Below are 12,484 nucleotides of genomic sequence, written 5' to 3' on the forward strand. Positions count from 1 at the left end.
TCATTTTATAATGGCATATTGCTAGCAGGGTTTGCTGGTTTCAAAAAAGAAAGGAATAAAAGTCTGTCTTATTATGTTTTTCCTTTAGGTTTAATTTTTTTTTATAATTTAGAAAATTCATATTTTAATTTTCATACTTAAAAATTATCGTTTTTAAGTCTCATATACATTTTTTTAATCTCTTTTTGCCCATACAAGTTTAGACGTTAGGAACCCAAAGAGATTAAAAATAATGTGTGTAAAAAATAAAATGGATAATTTTTAATTACAATCACTTAAAAATAAAGTTTGTATAACTATAACTTAAAAAACTAAATAAGTAATTAAATTTCTTTTTTTGTTTTTTTTCCTTATAAGTTTTGTCCTTTTAATAGAAATAAAATGTACTAGTTTTTTATGTTTTATTTTTTTCTCTGATAAAAATGTATTGTTTATGTATCGAACTTAGTATTGTATTTTATTTTCTTCTAATTTGTTTGTCAAATTTTTTTTACATGTTTTAGTTAAGGGATTTATTTTTCTTGTAATGAATTATGTTTGTATGATAACTTCTCTTCTTTTTTTTTTTGTTAAAGGAAGTAACAAGTTTTTCATGCACAAATAAAGATTGAATTTAGTGGAAGAAGGTAGTAATCTATATAAAGTAGTAAATCATGATCGAACTTTTTATTAGAATAAACTCTTATGTTTAATGTTTAATATTATAATAAACTCTTATATCTACATTAATATTGATATCATTTATCGTAAAATATATATTATAAAATATATCCTAATTAGTATATTTTAAACCCAAAAACCCACCTTAAAAATTAAGCCTTTACCACTCCCACAACCATGTTCCCCTCCATGGATCACAAGAATACATTTTCTTCTCCGTTCCTTCTATTAAGCTTGTTGGGATTTCACTTGATTTAACCGAAATTGAATCGGAGTTAAATCATTTTTAATAAAATAATATATTTTAAAAATTTTAATGTAATATACTAAGTAACATTAAAGAAAAAAAAACATGATATGTATAACTTTATAATATTAAAATTAATTGGTAATAAATATATGTAATTTGCCAACAATTCACTAAAAATACATACAAGAATATTAAAAACTCCTAGTTCAAACAGTCAGTTTTCACCGGTTCTGCCAGCTCTTCCCCGATTCAAATCCAAGCCGGACCGGACATGCAACTGGTTCCCGGTTGAACCGACCGGTCCAATTTTGATAATCATGGCCTAAATTGGGATATTCTAGAATGAAGACTATTTGACATTTTTTTGTGCTTCTATTAGTTTGTTCTAGTAGTATATAGCTATGAAGCACCAAGACTAACACGGACACCGGACATGACACGGACATGGACACATGAACATTTGTAATGTTCAAAATATAGAATGTAATACGGGTATTGTGTCAATGTCGAACACGACTCGTGTCAGACACCGAACACGACAAAGAACTGGGGTATCCGTGCTTCATAGGTATATAATAGCGAGACCATGTTTACAAATTCCAGTAGGTACCATAGAGGTATGGTGGATTCTCCTATGTGTCCAGTGTGAATCAACTTTACATGTTATGAGGGACTGCGTTCCTACCAGGCAGATTTAGAAGAGTTTCATTCCTGAATTAAAATGGTCGTGGTTCTGCTCCCTAGATCCATGAGGCTGGGAGATTGAAATATTCTCTTTGGCGTAGAAGAAATGATTTTGCTTTCTCCAACAAATGGGGTCTCAATTCAAACCTGCTTTAAAATCAGCTATTTTCCATGGAATTCGTCTTGCTCTAGCTTGAGGCTTTCGTAGAATTCTTGTTGAGTCAGATTCCTTTGAGGCTATCTCTGTTATCTCCCAGGGAGGCATGGTTTCTGCAGAAGATAGAAAAATTGTGTCTGCAATCTATCTGCAGAAGAAATGGTTTGGAACCATGTGCTTAGAGAGCATAATGTTGATATATTCATTCATAAAAAAAAAAGTAGTATATAGTAATAGAAGTCATTTGAGTTTCAACATATTATGCTCATCCAACAACTAGATTTAGATGAGTGTGGTATGCATTTGATCAACAAAATATTTTAGGTTCTATTTAGTAAAGTATATTTTAATTTTAATATATTATATATTATTTAAAGGTAAAATATATAATACAATAAAAAATTTAAAAGGTGTGGGATTTTCGTGAGATTTGTCAATATTATAAGAGAAATTAATCATATGTTGTTTGGTCTGGTGTGTATATTTGATTTTGGTGCACAAACATTATTGACAGTACCCGACATTATGAAAAGCCTCATTATTGCCTACTTTTGTCTATGAGTTTCTATCTGGCATACTAAAAAAAAATCTTTGGTAAATCATCATTGTCAATAATTATACTTTAGATTCATTCAGTGATTAAGAAAAAAAAAGTCACGGGCTTAAATTTTTCCATTAATAAAAATTAATAATACTAATAATTAATATTTATTGATAAAAAAATTTACTTTTTTCACCTTAGGAAGGAAAACGCCGAGGGAGGTGGATTTATCACTCCAGTCCCTACATTTTTGTCAACTCTTTTTAATATCTCGGTTAGAGTTTAAAAAAAAATCTGCAATAAGTGTTAAAATTTTTATACCGATGATTAATGAAAAAAACCTAACTCTAAATTTAAGATAATTACAAAAAAATACTAATTTATGATTAAATAGTCACATAAAAATATTTACACAATCTGTATATTTGAATTAATTCTTAAATTATACGTAACACTCAATCATTTAAAAAACTAAATTAAATATATAATTGACTTAATGCTAAATATGTATTAATAATGTTTGCTATTCGCGTAACATGAACAGTAGCTATGGGCATAGGAGAGAGTTTTGAATAGAATGCTCAAGTACTTGGTATTTGATTTGATTTCACTGATTTTATTCTAAATTTATAAAAAGAAATTGACATATAAAAAATATTAATATAAATGAAATAAAAAAAAAATCAACAAAGCAAACAACCTTTGCTTTAAATCAATATTTAAATATTCTTTTCTATTTAAAGCTTGTAATAATAAGATCAAAAGACCATAAAGTTCGTAAATAAGTGAAAACAAATAGCATTTAAAATATTGAATTATTGTATATATGTAACTTAATTCGTATTTTTAATTTATTAAAATTCAATGAACAACAAGTATTATTTATTTAAAATTTTAGAAAAAGTAACTATAGAACAATAAAAAAAATCTGAAATGTTAAGATGCACAAATAAAAAAACTTTCGAAATTCAATAAAATACAGAACGAATTAATATGTTAAAAGAATTCAGAAAAAGAAAATGAAAGCAACGTGTAACTAAAACAACTTATATATTATGCATATACGTTCACTTGTCACTTTTGAGCCGAAAATCTCTGATGTCTCCCCACAAACTACACACCAGCTGCTTTCTATGTTACATCTTAGCTTTCTACTTTCTTCACTATGTAGTAGACCGTTCAGGTATTCATTACAATGAACAAGGACAAGTAAAAACGCAGATCATAAATTAACCTGAAATAAAAAATAAAAAAAACAGGATATGCTAAATTTATCCATATTGATTGATAATACACGGAATAAGGAGATCATATGCAATGTTTCTCATACTATCCATTTGGCCACCGCAAACGCTAGGACATATTTTTTGATATACTTTTTATGACACTATTACTAACTAAAATTTGTTAGGACTCAAAAATGACATGGGTCTCGATTTTTATTTAACAAGTATCACTCGTAATTTCCTGAGTCTCAACAAATTTTAGCCAAGAGTGAAAAGTATGCTAAAAAAAGTGTATTAAAGAATACGTTGCTGTTATTTCTCATATGACTACAATTTACATTTACTACTATGTGGAAAGCCAAATTACTAGTAGAATCTGGGTGGCTCCAATGAACTGATGAGGCAGAGACATAGTATGCATCATTATCGTCTAACGGAAATTTGGCACATCAAACACGGAGCCGTTTGACATCACTTTCTGGGACACTAATTTCAAGCCTATCTCCACTGCTTGAACTAGCAGTTTGTCCTGAGACCTGCCAAATCATACATATTAGTGACATAATAAGCTTTTTTAATTTTCATAAGAAATGCATAGCTCTCATCTGAAAGCACTTCCTGCATGAACACAATGCTTATAATGTAGACACATTTGAAATATAAGAATAAATCTAGCACATATTCAACAGACTAGTATTTTAATGCATCTGACAATTTGATTAGATGTACCTATAGACACTAAGCGCATGACAGAGTTACTCCTCATACCAAGTCAAAAAGAACCATGTGTCCATGTCTACTCCTAAATCACTCATATTCCTCGCAGGCTGAAATTACCATTTTCTTTCTAGGCTTTCTTAAACCATGAGTAAATATCCATAGTAATTGTAAAATGTACAAGTCACCTTTCAATCCAGTATTAACGAATAATGTTATATTACGACGGGACACTTACAGTTTCGTCCGGCACAACTGCATATCTCTCAGATAAGGAGACGCCACTTTTCCCTGTTTAAGGGATAAACAAAAGAGCTAGCATGATGCCAAATTGTATAAAAATATAAAAAGATAAAAATCAAAATTACACTAGCAATAGATCAGTGTAATGAAATGCATAACAAAGAAACAATACTACTGATGAGCAGAACAAACCACCTGACAATAGATCAGTGTTTGAGGATTCTATGTGCGGCCCAGCAGATCCATCCACACTCAATGCCTCAATAATCTTTGGAGAATTCCTACAAATCCCAGAATCACACAATGAGCTAAAGATATGTAATGAAATGCATCCATTACCCAAAACTACATTTCTAGTTAATAAATTAGATTAGCGATATAACTTCTTAAATGGACATGGTCATAACTACCACAAAAAATAACTTTTCTTTCCAGGGTGAATAGAAGACACAGAAAGCTATATGCAAACTTCCATAATTGAAAGGAAATAATCTAATATAAAATAATAGGGCACCAAGATGGTGCAACAAATGAATAATACTAAGCTCTATTCTAATAGTTGACAATGATAACATGTACAGTTGCACTATACGAGTTAGTTTTTGCTTTCTGAACCTCAACTCAGAATTTAACCATCCACTTCACGGGTGTCATTGCACACCCAATACATCAATCATAATAACTTCCATGACCAAGATCATTAACCCAAATTCTAACATATCAATAACTGTAGCCATTACCATGATGATATCAGATTCTACTCCCAATTGACTTATAGAGTGACTTTAAAAATTTCAATAAAATAATCAATTTGTTTCAAATTAAAGGTCTTGTTTGAAGCAATTGGTTAGGACAATTAACAACCACAAGGAGGCGGCTGGTAATAAGATTGAGTGGTTTGCATGCCACAGGTTCAAACCTCTGCTGTCATAACCCCAAAAAAAGTTAACGCTACAAACAAAAAAATTGTTTCTCCCTTTAAAGATACTTTTTATGACCAAAGTAAGAATATTTCCTATGTGCCTTCAGCAAACATATGGAAGAGAAAGCAATTAGGTGAAAGATGAATGCATGCCTAAAAGTTCAGACAAATGTATTCAGGTTGTAGATGTAATTACCGGTCAATGGTATCCCCATGCCCAAGTTGCCCATTTGTGCCTCTTCCCCAAGAAAATACATTTTCCTTTTCAGTTACAGCAATTGTGTGCCTCCACCCACATGAGATCTGAACTACTCTCTGCCATGTCATACAAAAAGTGTGCAGAAATAACAATAGAATAGTTAGTGGATTGTTCAAAGATAGACATTGACTGTAAGATGAAAAGTTGAAACTTTCCAAATGAAAGAAAGAAAGGGAAGAAGAGTATTATTCAAATACCTGATCTTGGGGGAACTTCACTTGCACAGGAGAGCAGTGATCAAGATTGTCACCGACTCCAACCTGTCCAAACTACAATTGAAGGCAAAATAGGTAAGAATTTTCCAAACACATGTCAATAGTAAAAGACTTGTGATTGTACAGAAAGAGAATAAAGTCTTAATACCAATTTTTTTTTTATATGAAGTAGAATATATTTAGTTCTCTGCACACATGAATGTGCATTCTTTTACCAATCACCTAACGTTATCCTCTGTTGTGTTCATAAATCAACAAGTATTTTATGTTATAATACAACATAACAACATGTCACATGAACATGGGAGAATAAAAAATTACTGCTAACCTTATTCCAACCCCATCCAAATAGTAGTCCAGTAGACGTGAGTGCCATACTATGCCTCCAACCACCTGATACCTGAAGGAAGTCCAAGCCAAGTTAACAGACAAACAAAACAACTATATATCTAACACCAAATATATTGTTGCACCCAGTGTGCAAGGTTTTAGGGTAGGACAAGATTTTGTTGAACCAATTTTTGCTTGTCTTTAACAACACACGACACATATGGTGGAACCCTAACATGAGAAGTATTTCCAGTCCTTCCCCTATCAGAAAAAATCCAATATTCAAAAAATGGGACAGGAGGAAGATACAACCCACTAAACAATCAGAGAAAAGCGAAATGCCAATGCATCCAAATAATACAAGAAATTGCTAGCTAGACACCAACTCAGCATAAAATTAAAGGACTACCTGAGAGATTAACTTATCACTCAAGGCTTGAAGCTTCTGAGGCACAAGAGAATCCTCAAAATTTCCATGTCCTAGCTGGCCATATTTGCTCCACCCGTATGTGTATATGCCACCAGAAGATGAAACAGAAATTGTATGCCGCCAACCACAAGCAACCATGACCATCTTGTCACACTGCAACATTAAACAAGCAAGAATTAGGCAAGGGGAGGAGGGAGAGCAAAAATCAAAAGTTCTCCATCCATTACTATGCATGTACACCAATCACACATGAATTTTAACAACATTTTCTTGACAGATTGGCAGTCATCACAAAAGTTAACACCTGGAAATGCTGCTTCTTCCATTTATCATCAAGAAAACTTTTTTCAGAAATCAAACAATACCAAATCACGTATGTTCCTTATATAATCAGAGTCTAATCAGGAAAGGTAAGATGATACCAGTTTAAGGACATACATCAACAGAAGAAACTTTCTCAGGATTCCAGCGATCATTTCTATCTCCCAACCCCAAATTTCCATATCGGCCCCAACCCCATCCATACAGTTCTCCATTTTCAGTAATAGCTACACTGTGTTCTGCACCTGCAGCAACCATTTTGATAGGAACTCCCTACAATATAAAAAATTACATGTGCCCAATAGTTAATGGAATAATTCTTCGATACATTAAATTTTTTTGTTTAATAAATAAATAATATAATGTTACTATTAATTTCATAGCCAGAGTATTGCTATTTTTGTTTGTTGCTGTTGTTCTTAGTTGTTTTTCTCTTCCATTTGTTTAAAGTAGGGGATGGTTGTGAAATGGAAAACTGTTACTGACGTTTTTCCAGAAGATCAGAAGATTGATTGGTTAAATTCTCTACAATTCAGTTTCAAGATTCACAGTCAAAAGAAAAAGAACAAAAACAAGCCTAGCGAAGTAGGAGATGCAAACATAAAAAATGCTACAACCCTATGAAGTTGAATATTGTTTTGAGTGTGATTTCTTTAAGGGGTCTAACAAATGTAGAAATAATTAGTGGACCCAGACAGTCAGGAAGGAAGGAAAGACAAGCAACTCAAGCAAGATTGATTGGAAGGTAATGAAGGCTGTGTACTGAATGAGCCTTGTGAGAGGACACCCAACATAAATAGAAGAGTTCTCAGGTGAAAAAGTCAAACCTAGGTGCTTGATCCTTGGCAAAAAGAAGAATGATGAATGCTAATGATTCAGGAATCTTGTGCAAAAGACTAACATTACTAGGTTTTCTAGTGAATGTGAATGTGAAAGTATTCATTAAAGAATGGGGGAAAGGGGAATTTATAAGGGCTCAAGAAAAGTAGATCTGCAGTGCAGTCAAGAAATGTGGACAACAATAATAAAGTAATATGAATATACAAAGCTTTTACAAGGTAAATACACGTGTCGCATGGAAGGAGTTCAGATGAGAGAAAAAAAGAAATGGATGGGCTCTGGAAAAAAGAAAATTTGAGCATAATGCCAACAATGAAGGCACAAGAGGCAATACAAAAATTAAGGATTTGCATTAAATGATATATGGTGGGAAATTGGTTAGCAAAGAGAATGGGGATCATAATAGGAAGGATATGTGGCAAATGATGAATTGAGGGTATGATTCTGGCACGGTGAGAAAGAGAGGGGAAATGTTATACAGAGGCAGTGATGGAGAGAAAGGTAAGGAAGAATTGGGAGGAAGCTTTGGGCAAATTCTGCCAATGCTGGAGCATTGGAATACATTGTTTGATAAATATTACTATTTTCTTCAGTTTTTATTAACCTACCTATTAAAGAAAACTACAGAATCCAATATATGTTAATAATAAACATGACAAGAACCAGCATTCACCAATAAAGTTCTTAAAAGGGGGCAGGATAAGAATATATAGATAGAGGGTGTAGTGTTACAGATCAACAAGAAAGAGAATCAGGAGATAGAGAGGAAAAGAAATAATAGTGTTGAAAACATTGTTGAATGACAGAAAGAAAAAGGAGAGAATTTTCCTTCCAAGTGTTTCCCCCTTCAACAAAGGGTTTCCCAAATATTAACAACTTTCAATCCCCTCTCTTCTTCCCTTCCCCCCATTTAAGCTACACCCCTGCTCCTATCACTCTCAATCATCTGACCGCCTAAAAGTTTTAATTGTCTTATTCCATTTAACTAATCTAACTGCTTTGTCATGCTTCTGTTGGCTTTCTTATTCTTCTGTCCTGAGTCCCATTAGATGTAGAGACAATGCATCCTTTTCTTTAAATTGATTCATGAAGAGGGTAGATGAGTAGTTAAATATATGGTAAAAGTAACTTAACATTGTGTATTGACTCTTGATAACTGGTTCATAGAGTTTTATTTATCACAGATAACCTTGATGAATGTCTTTGAAACGGGTACCTTAAACGCTTGAATCTTTTGTGGCACAAGAGAATCCTCTGTGTTGCCAAGTCCAAGTTGACCATTTTGATTCCTCCCCCAACTTCAATTAGAGAAGAAAAAAAAACACAAAGGTCAGAGGAAGTGATAATAAAATAACCAATTTTATGATGAACCCGATAAGTGGTGGCTAACACATCAAGGGTTTAGTTTGCAAACAACAAACAGAAAACTTCTCTTCGGCCTCACAGAATAAAACAAGGATTTCTATATGTATTTATACCTTTTAAAAAGGAATGTCAACTAAACAGTGAGTTTAGCAGGTAGAAAACAAGTGATAGTTCAAGCTACAGCACTAACACCAGACACATGTACCATGTTCAAGGTAGCAGATCTAAGGTCTGTTTGGAAGAGCTTATGAAAATAATTCATGATATGTCCATAAGTTGTTTTTAGCTTATTTCAATAAGCTCTCCAAGATAAATTATAAAAACAGTTTAACCCTATTCTCTTCAATTATTAAAACAACTTAAATATAAATAAATCATTAATTAAGTTGTTTCACCAAACAAGCCTCTAATCCATAAAGGTAGTGTTTGCATAGGAATTGTATAATAAGAGACTGTTCCCTAAATCAAATGGGCTATAACTGAAACCAACTTCTTTCTATTCCAGTGTCAAATATTCTATTCAACTCTTCTTTCAGTAAACTGAGAAGATAAAGGAATGAAATTAAAAATATCAGACCTAAGAATCAGCCTGCTTTACAAAACTGCACTACATATTCACAACCTTTATTGATGCAGGAATAGTAATTAGTATATGGATAAAAAAAATATCAGAACAAAGAATGATAAAAATTTGGTCGAGAAGTACAAACCTCTGAACCTCGCCTTCCATGGTAACTGCCAAACAGTGGCTATCCCCACAGGCAATTTGCTTTATCCTTAGACCTTGCAATGCTATAATAGGCTGAGGAATGAGCAAATCACTAGAATTGCCATGACCCAACCTTCCAAAATCACCCCTGGAAAAATCAGAATGTGATGCGCTTGAGAATCAAAGAATGCCAAAGGTAACCACTACTAACCATATACCGAAACACTATTATGTATGAGAACATTTTTTTTTCCACAAGTTGAAGGGTGATTAAAATAACAAGATGAAATATCATTCAAGGTCCAGTCTCTCGTTGTCACTTGTCACCCAAACCTGAGTTGAACTCCTCTCTCATATGGAAAATCATTGAGTAAAAAGAGACTGCTTAAACTTGACAAAATTGTCTTCTAATAATAAGCTTACCAAAAACATAAAATAAAAAAGGTGGCAGCCCCTTGTGCTGAGAGAAAACTAGTCACAAGTGCAGAGATACAATTAAGAAGGACACTGGACATTTACTATAATTTTAAAATAAAATCCATCTCTTTCAAAAGAATAACTTTATGGGAGACAGCTACAACTCACAACTAGGTGTAATATTTTAAGAGAAAAAAGATTATGCACTGACAGTGTAAAAAGTTTTACACAGTCATCCAATCACAACTCATTATGTATGTTAAGTTTGTTGACTTTTAAAATAATTATCTTAAAATAATTCAAATGGTGATTTGTGATTAGATGACAGATTTTACAATGTCAGTGTGTATGTGTGTGTATATATATATATATATGTTGAAAGAATGAAGTGAGTCAACTGACATTCTTATTCTTATGGTAATTAATAATCATTAAAGATAAAAGGCCTGAGTATCACAAAAAGTAGTACTACTATTTGAAGCTGAAACTAATACTATAAGGATCCATAAACTAGCTTGATCCCATTATAAAACAGGACAGAGAAGCAACAGAGGGTGAATTTCTTTCTGAGTAAAAAGTGATTATTAAAGAGAACCAAGTGAAAAGGATGAAGAATTGCATACCATCCCCAACTATAGAGTTCATTGCGTGATTCGGAATACGCAAGGGTATGATCAGCTCCACAGGCAATAGAATCAATGTGTTGGGCATCCAATGCACTGAGCTGCGTGGGTAAGGGCCTATCATCGGTGTCACCATGGCCTAACTGTCCGTCCTCTCCGCGACCCCACGAACACACAACATTCCCAGCTGCAGAGGATCAAAACCAATTCACACACACAAAGTCAAAAAAACCAAACTGAACAAGGAATTTCATTTCACTCGAGATTTTATCCAATCATAGATTGCAATCGTAAGATTGTTATAACAAAATATGGAAATTAATTAAGACAAACGTTAACTAATGCATGATATTGGTTAAGGAACTTAAAAAAGCAGAAATATCTTTATGGGAAGGCAAAAAAAATTGTTGTCCATGATTTTTTTACGCTATATTATAATCTACTAAAATAAATACTTGATCCTTTTAAGTTGGTTAAGACACCTGTTAGGAAGATCCATTAATTAAAGTCTTTATGCTAATTATTAATTGTTATTAAAAGTTGAAGGAGAGGGAGAGGGCTTACAGAGAAGGGCAACGGTGTGGCTGGCACCTGCGGAGATGAGGAGAACGCGAGAAGGTGGGGAAGTAGCGGCGGTGGCTTCCAATTCCATCATATTGGGAGTGAATGAATGAGTCAAGAGGAGCAAGGAGTTTATATCATTGATGATGAAAGAATTTGATTTCTCTGTTGTTTTTTCGCATCTTATCCTGTATTGTCCATCAAAATAACATTTCATAATAATTATAATAATATTTAATTTTAAAAATCATTAAAGAGACAACACAAGAAAGGAGCAGTGAATCCATGATGGAAATGGAACAGAATAATTAAGAAGAAAGCAAAAAAAAACGGCATTGAATGTGAATGTGGGGTGGGACCCGTGTGAGACTGTGCCTGCCAGCACCGCCAACCATCTTCGCTTATCAGTCTTGTCTTTGTGTGTGGTCACCACTCCTACTCTTTCCTAAGTCCTATCCCCTTCCTGCCTTTTCTTTTCTATATTTCTCACCAACTAAAACCTTACACATTTTCTAATACTCCTTATAATTTATTAGACAATTTCAATTTTTTTTTAGGTTTTTCTGTTAATTTCTCTCAACCATTGTAATTTTTGGGCAAAAGAAAAAAATTCACCTCATGATAATTATCATTTTAATTTTTTAATATAATATTAAATTTTACACTTATATTTCTTCTAATAGAATTTATAAATAAATTAATGATGATATGATGTTAATTTTATAAAATTATTATTCTCTCTTGTTTATTTATTGTTTTTTTTCTTGATCTGTGTAAAATAATTCAGAATGATAATTATTTTTGAATTAAAAAAGTAATTAACAAGATTTTTCTTTTTTAACTTTTATAGTTTTAATAAATTTTTGTCCATGATAAAATGTGTGCATAGAAAGTGTGTTAAAAGTGTTTTTTAATTCAAAAATTATTAGTACATAAGGAAGCCAATTACATTCAATTCACGACTTGTCTAACTCAATCCAATCTTATTAAATTATTGTAGCTGTTGTTTTATTA

General features: G+C 32.5%; 1 protein-coding gene across 2 annotated transcripts; it reads right to left on the bottom strand.

Moving 5' to 3' along the window:
- Nucleotides 1-3,713: 3,713 nt before the first annotated feature.
- On the bottom strand, nucleotides 3,714-11,948 carry LOC100818229 (ultraviolet-B receptor UVR8). 2 transcript variants are annotated; one of them, XM_041014980.1, is made up of 13 exons: nucleotides 11,830-11,907; nucleotides 11,474-11,658; nucleotides 10,910-11,096; nucleotides 9,871-10,017; nucleotides 9,012-9,093; nucleotides 7,073-7,228; nucleotides 6,614-6,787; nucleotides 6,203-6,274; nucleotides 5,857-5,928; nucleotides 5,597-5,715; nucleotides 4,674-4,759; nucleotides 4,474-4,526; nucleotides 3,714-4,054 (listed from the first exon to the last, which is right to left on the bottom strand). In XM_041014980.1, the coding sequence occupies exons 2-13, from the start codon at nucleotides 11,562-11,564 to the stop codon at nucleotides 3,968-3,970; spliced, it is 1,326 nt and encodes a 441-aa protein (XP_040870914.1). In that variant the 5' UTR covers nucleotides 11,565-11,658; nucleotides 11,830-11,907; the 3' UTR covers nucleotides 3,714-3,967. The 2 variants fall into 2 exon arrangements, with proteins under 2 accessions (XP_040870914.1, XP_003523212.2); XM_003523164.5 differs by having other exon boundaries at nucleotides 11,474-11,948.
- Nucleotides 11,949-12,484: the final 536 nt, after the last annotated feature.

This window comes from Glycine max, chromosome 4, assembly GCF_000004515.6.
Source record: "Glycine max cultivar Williams 82 chromosome 4, Glycine_max_v4.0, whole genome shotgun sequence".
Classification (NCBI taxonomy): Eukaryota; Viridiplantae; Streptophyta; class Magnoliopsida; order Fabales; family Fabaceae; genus Glycine; species Glycine max.